The sequence below is a fragment of the Rhinatrema bivittatum genome, chromosome 2 (assembly GCF_901001135.1).
Source record: "Rhinatrema bivittatum chromosome 2, aRhiBiv1.1, whole genome shotgun sequence".
NCBI lineage: Eukaryota > Metazoa > Chordata > Amphibia > Gymnophiona > Rhinatrematidae > Rhinatrema > Rhinatrema bivittatum.
The window spans coordinates 596,198,683-596,210,908 of record NC_042616.1 but is presented as its reverse complement, the minus strand read 5'-3'; the positions used below and the strand labels follow the sequence as shown (position 1 = coordinate 596,210,908).

General features: G+C 42.8%; 1 protein-coding gene across 1 annotated transcript in view; it reads left to right on the top strand.

Annotated features, from left to right (window-relative positions):
- Nucleotides 1-11,402, top strand: part of ESCO1 (establishment of sister chromatid cohesion N-acetyltransferase 1) — a 115,730-nt gene extending 104,328 nt beyond the window's left edge. The window contains 1 exon segment of the mRNA XM_029591108.1: nt 1,712-11,402. Coding sequence (XP_029446968.1) covers nt 1,712-1,862 — 151 coding nt within the window. The 3' untranslated portion in view covers nt 1,863-11,402.
- Nucleotides 11,403-12,226: the final 824 nt, after the last annotated feature.

Genomic DNA, 12,226 nt, shown 5'->3' with positions numbered 1-12,226 from the left:
AACCCTTTACTGAGATAAAAAGGATTTATAGCAAGAAAACCTGCAGAGAACTGACAGTAAATGCAGAATAAATGTTTACTGCTCTTCAAAGCCTCCCCCTCCCCCTCCTGAGGACAGCCAAGCTGTGATGTTGCAGGAAGTGTATTGGATGAATGGGAGCCTCAGAACTACCCAGGAAGCAAGGAGGGTTCTGACCAATGGGTAGAGAGGAAAAGGAGAGACAAGGGCTTTTGCTGAAAGGAAAGAACAGAAGAAACAGGGAGCTGGTAGTGAAAGGAGACCAGGATTTGGCTTTTGTGTGAATCCCATGCCAAAAAAACCTCATAGAGGTGTACTACACCAAGAGGAGCACGCTGAGCACCAGTGAAAAGGAAAGAATCTCTCAACAGGGGACAAGGGTCGAGCTGAGAATAAACTCTTCCCTTGTTGTCCTTCCCTATGTCAGGAGACACTGGATGCAGATTCTGGGAAAAGGGGGGGGGGGGGGGGGGGGATGTTGTTCCTCTGCTGAAGGAGCCAACAGAGATAAGTAAACAACCAACAAAACAATTTAAATCTTACCTCTAATAGTGAGAACCGGAGGGTGTTCCCTAAAGGTGTATTCCTTTACTAGATGCTACACAGAGTGTACTGTGCTAGGAGTTTTGCCCTACACTTGCAAATACTACAGGAGAGACAGACTGCAGGGAGATTTCAATCCAGAGAAACCCTCTGTGCTGTAAACACTGGGATCAACAGTGTCTGCCTGCTCAAACAAATAACGCAGTTTGAACTAAACCCATTTTCACAGGAGGGTCCATACCAACCTGCCAGAGCACCCTTGTTTAGACATTTGGCTGCCACGTTTTTGGGTTTTTTTTCTTGTGCATGCACCACCAGGACTGGGAAACTATTTTTATTTCTAGCAGCTTACACGGGGGTTTTGGGGCTGCTTCCATGCCTTTTGCAGTTTCTGGGGTTGCCATTATCAAAAGTGACATCCTGCTATTGTCAGATGTATATAACTGCTGTTCCTGTCTGTTACTGTGGGGCATTGTTCTGCTGTTGTTTTGATTGCATTGCATTTATGTCTCTTCCCCTTTGACAAAGAGTAAAGTTGTGTTGAAAGTTTCAGCGTCTCGTGATCGTGATGTATCCTGGGTCACCAGCTTAGGAACAGGGCTTCTAACTGCATTAAATCTGGGCTGCCTGGGTAATTTCCCCCAGTATCTAAAGAACCCACAGTCCCCATCCGGCCCTATTACATGGGGGCTGGAGGGGTCTTCTGCTGCTGCACACCTCCAGCTATTGGTGGCAGGTTTCTCCCCACGTTGCCTGGTAGGGGCGCTACATCTGTGTGTTTTGTTTTTGTTTTTTTTAACCAAAGGATACAGCAAAAAGTACAGGGATTTGTAATAAAAGAATAGGTATTCTAATTAGGGGCTAAAGCAGAATGCTGCCTAGAAGGACTGTATCTCATGGAGTAAGCTTTTTCCCCTCAGTTGGATATAATAAGGTTAAGTCTTTCTTTCCAGTTTTCTTTTTTATGATGGTACATGTAGCCTTTCTCCTGAATTCCTCTTCACTTTTTTATACCAATATCATTTTTATTGTTTATCATAAAGAACCCTGCTTTTGATCCTAGGTCCCATATTATTGTTTAATGAATGCTACTTGTATGCTTGGTAACATCTGATAAATTCATGACCATTGACTTGTTTCTTTTTTACAGAAATAATTTTATATATGGCTCATACCTGAGTAAAGATGAAATTGCTTTCTCTGACCCAACTCCTGATGGAAAACTATTTGCAACACAGTATTGTGGGACTAGCCGGTTCCTGGTATATAATTTTATCAATGGTCAGCATCTGGCTAGTTGAAGACTGCTGCTACAGAAATACCGACTAGTTGCCAGTTTCAAAATGTATCTCTGATGATAAAAGTTAGTGTGTAAAAATGAGACCCTTAGGTTGCTTTGTCTGACTTCCAGTTCATGCCTGTTCAGGTTACCAATGGAAATCGCCAGTTTTACACTCTCCATTTGTACAGAGAAAATGAATTCTAAAACCTCTGATTGGGCTCTTCTGACATTTAACAAGGAGTACTCCAGCAACTGATAGAGTTTATTTTTTATGCCAACGTATATTAGCAGAGGGACATTTTAGATGGGAACTAGGGCCTTTTTTCACCCCCAATTCCAGAGAACTCAGGACTGGTAACACCCAAAGGGTTGTTCCCTTTTTAATAAAACTGGAAAAGATGCAGTAATAGCTTAATTTTTTAAAGCATATATTTTATTATCTTTTACAGAAGATTCTGGTTAATGTATTTTCTCTATAGTTACTTAGTCATGTTTACATGCAGCAGATAATTGTTCATAATGGACTGTGAAGTACAAATAGAGACTGAAGTCTCAGTGATAAGTATAAGCTGAAGTTCTTCATAGAGGAATGGACCAGTACTGCCTTGGTACTCTACCTTTTTTTTTCATGGGTGGATGACTAAAGCCAGTGGGGGAATGTTCATAGTCTACAATATTAAAAGTCTTGTGTGTTTTTAATTGAATCGTCAGACATTCTGCAAAACCCTTAGCAGATTATCATTCAGAGAGACTGATCCTGAGTTTAGTTATGAAAGCCTTAGAACTGTGTTCCAGCAGTTGCCCTAAAATATCATCTAACAAGCTTACGGAAGGTGTACACTGGTGCCCTGCTCAGAGAAATATCAAATGCAGATAAACTTTAATTCCTCTGTCAAGAGCAGAAAATGGCAGTGAGCTATGTGAGCAAGATGTCTGGAGGAATAAGTAGCAGCAGATTTTGTTCTGTTACAGCCAGAAGTGATGAATGTTTTGGTTTCATTCATTATCGGCGGTTCTGTAAATTATGTAATAGAAATAGCTTTTAGCATACTGTGCAGAAATCTTGCTTGCTTATCGTGATGCTGATTTACTTTTTGTATTTTTTTGTAGGAAGGATTTTAAATTAATATGACAGTACAAATGTGTTTTGTCTACATCTTGGATTTCTGTGAGTAAATTGCAACCAGTTTTTTTGCATCGATAAGCAAGTGAAAGAGTCATGCTGATTGGGTGCGATATCCTCTGGCGGCATTGCTCAGAACCTTCGCATATAGCAGAGGTTTTTGCTCTGCCCATGCACAGGTGTTCCCATGCGAGTACCTCGGTCATCATCAACGTTCCTCCTCAGTTGCGGTTTTTTTCTGCGTCGCATATGGACATGAATCTTCTCTCCTCAGTCACACCAAGTTGGGAAATATGTCGGTAAAGAAAGCCCCGGATTTTAAATACTGTTGCTGCAGGCACATCATGTCCGCAACATACGGACACAATTATAGTTATTTATGCCTGGGTCCGGAGCACAATCAGGCCGCATACAGGGACTGTGGCCGCATGTCCCTCAGCCCCGGAGGCAGAGGGCCGAAAAGATTGCCAGAGTACATGAGGAGGCAGGCTCCTCACCTTCGGGCAGCTCTGCGCCCTCTCCATGGCACTCGACTCAGTCTTCACTGGACCCGAAGCCATGGCCAAGAGATGCCCAGAAGAAGGTATCCTTGGAAAATCCAACGGCCTCAGGCCATCAGAAAAAGTGAAAACATCCCAAAGCATCTGAAACCAGGCCCAAAAATATCAAGACCATTGTTTCAACGATGTGGTTGTCATCGATGAAACCGTCCATGTTGACGCAAGGCAAACAGACACAGGACTTGATTGGACACACTAAACAATTGACTCATCAATGCACGACATTCCCTGACACAAAGCATCTGCACCACCCTGTGGAGCATTGGCATCATCCCATGACACAACTGCATCAGCCTGTGAAGTTTCTGCATCCTTCCACAACTCACCTATGGAATCCTGCGAAGCATGTGCATCATCCTGCAACACATCCACATCCATCCACGACACCAGGCGGCAAGCGAAGCATAAACACAATACAAGGACGCCACCAGCGCCACGTGACCATACCAGACAAATGGATGCTCCATGCGGAGCCAAGCCATTTTCAATAACGCATTCAAAATTTGTAAAGCCTCCAAGGGAGGATCCCGTACACAAAGACCCGCTGCTACTGCCAGCTGCTTGATCTGACTACCAACAAAGAGCCAGGGCTAGGGAACAACCTAGTGATTCCCCTGGGGGAAGGACTTCCTGGGATCAGGAAGTCATGGTAGACGTCGAGCCCATACTACAAACTTTCACGCCCAGGCCATGGTGCCCTTGGGTTATCTCACTGGGGTCGTCTTATCATAGTCACTAGGTTTACTCCGGTTTATCCCGAAAGTCCAGACGTAAACATGAAGTCCCCCACCTTCAGGAACCGCTATACTCCAGGAGCAAGAAGGTTGTGGAAGAGCCATTGTCCATAAGACCACTTCATTCTCCAGTCTCTGATATATACAAGGCACCATGCCTGTACTTTAGCTGCGTAAAAGGTGGTGTCCTTCGTCACCATCGGAGTTAGTGTGGCATCTGGCTGCAAAATCGCTGAGACTTAGCTGCATAGAAGCCATCCAACAGATTTCAGCCATACTTTCTGGCTTCTCATCCAGATATCAGTCCAAGATTTCATATCCCAGACTCAGCAAGTCAGGGGATGGACCAAAAGCAAACCTCCCCGGAACCCGGGATCCCCAGAAACTTCCCCTGAGCAAGGTGAAGGAACAGAGAGGCCGGATTTCCCTCCTCTGTACCAGTCTCCAACGCTATCTCAAACCTCTTTGATGGGTCTCCCATCCGATGAACCGGAAGACCCTCCAGAACATGCACTCCCCTCCTGAGGATCTCACATATCCAAAGTTTGTAGAAAAGATGGGAGTTGCACTAAATTTGGAGATCTGTAAAATCCAAGATCCTGCAGAGAAGGTTTTGGAATCTTAAAAATTTTGTACATTCCTTTGGAGCCAGTATTGGATTCAGTCCTTCTCAAATCTTGGGAGTCCCCTCATTCTAACTTGCCAGTGGCGAGGAAACTGTACTTGAAATACCACCTCAAAAAATCTCAGTGCTATGGCCTAGTTCACCTCCCACACACTTCGGTAGTGGTCGAGTTGGCCATGAAGAGGGCGAAAAAGTCAAAGATTCATGCAAGTTCCTTTCCGAGGAAAGATAATAAAATCCTAGATGACTTCGCAAAGAAGGTGTTTCAAAGTTCAATGTTTACCTCTTGCATTCAGCAGCATCAGTTTTAAATGTTTACAGTGCCTAAAGCACTTTTTGTGCTCAGACATGGGTGATCAAATCACGCTTCAACCACTGTAGGACCTCGAGGAAGGAATCTGTCATCTCCTCCGCTCCATTTATGAATCCTTCAAAACTACTTCGAGAACCTCTGCATCTGAAATAGCAGCTTGAAGAACAAACTAGCTTATCTCCCTTGCTTGGGAGACAACCTATTTGGAGATGAACTCTGTGAAACAGTGGCACAGATCAAAGAACTTAACATGGCAGTGCAGTCCCTCACCCTACCGGTGTACCAGCCCACTGCTTTCAAACGTCAATTCTCACACTACAAGAAACCTTTCTACAAACGGAAATTCTGTCAACAATACACACAATATAGACCTCCCACTTATCAACAGCCTCACCCACAACCTCCGCAATCAGCACAGAGAGCACACCCACAAAATTGTAGGCCCCCAAAAACTCCTCCAGCAAACCACCCCTAAGAACCAACAGGGTTTTTGAAAAAAGCGACGCCGCAGCCATTGATGCCTGTCAGGCCCAGTATTACACCAGTGGGGGACAGTCATCAATCATTTTACAGCATGTGCCAAAATTACTTCCGACTGATAGGTTTTAAGAATAATCCAACAGGGTTACCACTTAAAATTCAATGCTCTCCCTCATTTGCCCTGGCTACTTCCACCGAAGAGACAACTCAGGCAAATTCCCCTCTTACAACAGGAAGCAAAGAAGTTACTAGCATAAAAAGTGATTCAGACTGTTCCACCTTCCCGCCACAATATGGGATTTTACTCCCAATACTTCCTCATTCCCAAACACAAGGGAGACCTGCATCCCATACTAGATCTCTGTCTGCTCAACAGGACACTGAAGAGGGAAAAATTCAAGATGACAATGCTGAAGACCATTTTACCCTTTATTCAGCAGGAAGGTTGGATGTGCTCTCTCAATCTCAAAGATGCGTATGCTCTATCCCAATACACTGCTCATGTTGGCATTACCTTTGCTTCCAAATAGACAAGGCACACTATCAATACAAGGTTCTTCCTTTTGGCCTCTCTTCTGCCCCATGAGTCTTCCCAAAGTGTTTGACAGTGGCTGTGGCGCATCTCCACCGCAAGGGTTTGCAAATCTTACTGTACCTGGACAACTGGCTGATTGTTTCGCCCAATCCACCGGATTTTCAAAGGGACCTTCAGTTCACCATTCGATGCCTGGAAGACCTAGGTTTCCGTGTCAATTGCAAGAAGTCTGTCCTCCAGCCAGCTCAAATCCTACAATTTATAGGAGCAAGGATAGATTCTGGGAGAATGCGTTCCTTCCTGACAACAGAGTCAAACGCCTGTGACTTCTGGCATTACACTTAAAGAACAAATTCAAAACAACCATATGTTTGTTGCTGATGCTACTGGGCCACATGGCAGCAGCAATCCATGTGGTTCCTCTCACCCGGCTGCATATGAGGAGGCTGCAGTGGGTCTAAAAAGACAATGGACTGAAGGGTCTCAGCCTCTCTGGGCCAAAGTTCTGATCACAACTTTGATGAAAAGGGACATAGACTGGTGGCTGAGACCAACAAGCATATGACAAAGAGTGCCTCTTTGGTCTGGTCTCTGCCTCATCAGCTGATTCTCACTATGAATGTCTCCACCATGGGTTTGGGGGGGGGGGGGGGGGGGGGTGCGGCGCACCTTCTTCATTATCAAACCCAGGGGTTGTGATCCTCCACAGAGAACTATCAGATCAACCTCCTAGAGCTCAGGGCTATTCACAGAGCCTTGATAGTATTTGAACATATCCTGACAGGAAAGGCTGTCATGATCCATAAGGATAACCAAGTTGCTATGTTTTACATAAGCAAACAAGGTGGATCCAGTTCACTGAGCCTATGCATAGAAGTGACTGTTGTCGGAATGGGCGATAAAACAAATCATCTCATTACAAGCAACATATCTGCCCAGAATAGCAAATGTAGAAGCAGACAAACTCAGCAAAGTGTTTCATTCACGAGTGGTCCCTCGACCAATCCGTGGCAGACAGTATCTTCATCAATTGGGGCGAACCCTGCATAAACCTTTTTGCGACCCAATGGAACACAAAACTGGAGAGGGTTTTCTATCTCCTTCCCTGCCTGACCAGGGCATCCCAAGATGTGTTTCTCCCCTCATGGTCCAAGGGGGTATTCTGTGTTCCCGCCAATCCCGCTGTTAACCCGAATGGTGCAGAAGTGTATCCAGGACAGGGAGGAGATGATACTCATTGCTCCAGCCTGGCCGAGACAACCATGGTACGCATATCTTGTACAACTGTCTGTACAACCACCCAGAGCACTGGATTGCCAACTGATGCTCCTGACACAGGAGGGAGGAACCCTGTTACACCCCCTACTCTTATCACTTCACCTCATGGCTTGGAGATTGAGTGCCAATTCTTAGAGCCATTGTGCTTTTGGACTGCTGTTCAAGATGTTCTCCTCTCCGCGGAAAGCCTCCACTCGTGAAGGCTTTACCGTTATATTGATTGATGTCATAAGCAATCTTTCAACCCATTCGATTGTTCTGCGAAACTCCTATTTAACTACCTCTATCATCTGTCTCAGACAGGTCTACAAATTTCATCAGTGAGAGTACATCTAAGTGTAATAGCTGCTTATCGCCGGCCAGTGGAGGGACATTCCATTTCAACACACCCATTAGTATCTCACTTCATAAAAGGCCTCTTGCATATTCGTTCACCAATACAAAAACCTCCAATCCATGGGATAGTAATGTAGTACTAACTGCTCTCATGTCCAGTTCCTTCGAACCCCTGGTGATGGTGGGACTTACTTGGAAAGTATTGTTCCTGGTAGCAATCACATCAGCACAGCGAATTAGTGAACTACAAGCCTTGGTCCATTTCTTGCCATATCTGTAATTCTTCCGTGACAAAGTATTATTATGACCATACCCTAAATTTATGCTGAAATTGGTATCTGCTTTTCATTTAAATAAATCCATTTCCTTCCCGACGTACTTCCCAAAACCCCATAGAACTCAATGGGAAAAGACTCTACATACACTGGATTGTAAGTGAGCCCTTGCCTACTACAAGGCAAGAACGCAAGACCACAGGAGATCTCAGCAATTATTCATTTCCTATAATCCCAACAAAATGGGTGTGGCAGTTTCCAAAAGAACCTTAGCTAATTGGTTGACTAACTGTATCCATTACTGCCATGCCATGTCTTCCACTCCTCTTCCTGGGAAGGTAAAAGCACACCAGATAAGAGCAACAGCAACCTCTCTGGCGCACCTAAAGGTCTTGCCTATAGTGAATATCTGCAGGGCCACAACATGGTCCTCAATTCATACCTTCACATCACATTATTGTCTAGACAACTCTCCGAGTTGGACAGTTTGGTAGGAAAAGCAGTGTTAACCACAGTAGAAAGTAGCCAGAACCTGCCACTTGGGTTCGGGTTGCGTTTTACAGTGACAAGCACACTGACTGTATATTCTGCATGAGTCTTTCTCAAAAAAAGCAGTAACCTTCAGCTTGGGACTCCCGAATCAGCATGTCTCTCTCACTCGCTTGCTTCCCGGAAACTGTGTTTTCCATAGATAGAATGAATGAGCCATGCGAACCGACCTACCACCCTGGCAGTCTCTAGTAACTTTGGAGAACGTAGTCCGTAATCTCTCATATCAACTGTGGAGGAATGTTGATGACAACTGAAGTACTCGCACGGGAACACCCGCGCATGGGCAGAGCAAAAACCTCTGCTATAGGAGAAGGTTCTGAGCCACACCACTGGAGGACGTTTCACCCAATCAGCATGGCTCTGCTATCTACGGAAAGCACAGTTTGTGGTAAGCAAACTCTAAACTAGCTACATCACCACCAATGAATGTGACTTGTTTGTTTATCTTTTAAATAGCGGGTTTTGCCATGAGTCATAGACAGCAGGTATAATTATTCTGCCTGGTGTCAGACCTGAGCTGCTCAGGTCCTTGGCAAAAGAGAGGTTTATCACAAGATAGTATTTTGTTTTGTTTTTTATCATCATCCAAAGAGAGATTTGAATGGCTTGTAATAATAATAATAATAAAAAAAAAATCCTGCTGGTAAATGTGAAGCTGCCCTATCTCGGCAGTCTGTCTCTGCTCGCACTATGGAAAGAAGTACATAGCACTTCTGTACAGTAGTAATCCCTACTGGCAGGAAAATACAATGAATAGTTCGATCTGGGAGGAGACACCTTTCCTAACCTTGGCCAATAGGTAAACTCTCGAGCTTGGTCAGTCAGGAGTAGTGCAGAAAGTAACAGTTTTAAAATAAGTGTTAGTAAAGTTTCTATGACATTGTTTTCTCAAATTCTGTACTGGTATATTCCTTCATCAGTAGACTTCACTGAGATACTTATCTATTTTACCTAATGTCCTTCCCTTTAAAAAGTTTATATATTGATGAACTGCTGTGGCCTTTATGAACTGTAAATAATGTAGAATATGCTAATAAAGATCTTGATAAAGTTTTCTAAGGAATAATATGCTGAGTCAAGTATCTTTTTTTTTTTTTTTTTGTCCATCTTTATTTTTTGGTGGCCTCTGTAATGGAAGTCTTTTCAGAGGTATCCTTCTGTGATACCAGCAGAGGTTTCTCCTACAGTGGCATTTGGCTGCTGTCCCATCTAGGACCAGAGCTCATAATTATATTGTGAGTCTTTGCTTATGTTGTAGGTGTAGTATTCAGTTAACACAGTTTTAATAAACATATCAAATATGTATATCATACAATTGTTGGGATATCTAGAAATACATAACAAAGCACCACTGTTTGAAAAACTACAAGGAAAAAAAGTTTAGTACCAGAAAAATAACAAGGACTGCAGTCAAATCCTGAGCAAAAAGTGTGCCATGATTATGTAAATGGCTGGCTCATTCACATACCAACTGTGGCTTTGTTCTAAGCTACAGCCCTGTTTTTGTTGTTTGTGTTTTTGTTTTTACTTGTCACAGTTTGCCAAAAGCTGTGAACAGTTAGCTGGAATATTCCCTAGTTAATTTAGTAGATGGCCAGTGCATGGGAGTATGAAGTATTAGTGATCTGGTTCAAAATGTTGCCTTAACAGGGCCTACAATCTGTTAAATAGAGCCCACCTGTGTCCAATCACAGTAATTGAGCTGATTAAAATACTCCTGAATGAAGAGTCAACTGAAGTGAATTTCAAGCTAAGGTCAAAACATGCCAAACAAGGCGCTGCCAATAGAACTCCACGATAATGTTACTCAAAGATATGGAGTGTGGTAAGCTATAAGAAAATTTCTATATATTTGAATAACCCTTGGAGCATGGAGAGGTCCATCGCTGTAAGGTTTGGCACCACTGAGACACTGCCACAATCAGGCTATCCCTACAAAGTCAGTAGCTGTGGGTTAAGGAAACTGCTTTAGATGGTCATTGTGAAGCTTAAGATTACTTTAAAAGAACTGCGTGGTCTCTGGCTGAGACTGGGAAAAATGTTGACTGTTCAATAATTTCAAGAATACTCCACAAACATGGCCTTTATGGGAGGGCGGCAAGAAGGAAGCCACTGCTGAAGAAAAGCTATATATGAACTGCATAGCATTTACACAGAAAAACTTAGGGGAGACTGTACGCATGTGGATAAGATTTTGTGATCTGATGACACAAATGGTTCCAATGCAAAGTGATATGTGTAGCATAAAACAAACACAGACCATCATCCCTTTAGTAAAGCATGGTGGTGGCACTGTTATGTTGTGGGGATGCTTTGTAGCAGTGAGGGCAGGGAGGCCTGTGAAGATCGAGGGAAAGATGCAAATTACTGGCAGATCCTGGAAGAAAACCTATTCCAGTCTGCCATAGACCTGGGTCTGGGCAGGAGATTCATGGTAACATAGTAAATGATGGCAGAAAAAGACTGTTGTACAAATAACAGTTAATAAATTCCAAGGTAAAAAAATCTGAAAATCCAAGATAATGAGAATTCTACAATGTAAATGTTATGCCACACTGGTAAACAAATTATATTCTGATATATAGGACCTTCATATTTAGGACTTGAAGTATCGCAAATAGCTTTCACAGTGGAATGTTAGTCACAATTGCCTAATAAAATAGTCATTGGTACTCTATGAAATTTCTAATCGTTTTTTGAAATGTTTTTGTGAACTTGCAAATAAAATTTGTATTTATTTCAACATGATGTTGGTCTTTTTAAATTATGTGAATTGTGCTTATATTGCAAAGCTCAATCGTTGACTCTGTTGATTTTGATGACACATCTTATACCCTCTGAAATATTGTCAAAGACCCAACACAGGTCAACACTTTCTGCTTCAGGGGAATCAATATTGTTCAACATAAGCTTTTTAGTGTGGCATTTATCGTGTGAGTTGCTAGAACAATGGTGCTTTTATTTTAATATCCATTACAATGGTCTGCAACCACTTGAGAGAGCACATGTCGCTCTTAAAAATAAAATCAATGCAACTTTACAAAATTAAACAAAATAAGTCTGACAAAGTCAGATAAATGAATACCAATCAATTTTCTGGTTAAGTCCACCAGGATACTCTATGTTCAAGATGTGTATCCAAAACTGCACTCATTGGTTGAGTAAAGATTCCCTGTTTCTTCCATGGGCTAAAATAGGAGCCTGTTAAATCACCAACCAATGTAACTATGTGAAATTGTGAGACTTGTCCAGACAATGTTGTATTATAGGAGCAACTATACTTTTTTAGTGGCAAAACAGCTGTGATGTTCGTTGAGATGAGTTTTTATTCATTTCTTATTCACTGAGAGAAGCAGTTCATTGTAGAACCTAATCGGATATTGCAATCACTATTTAGAGGACACCATTCCATGCATTCAATAGTCTGATTGCAATGGGAACAATTTCCACAATGTGACTGTCCTAAGGCTTCAAATGTTTCATTGCAAGGTTGTGGAAGTATAGCTCTTGTGATGTGTTTGTATAAATATGTTTATTGATTTTAAACATGTCACACACAAGCCACAAAATAC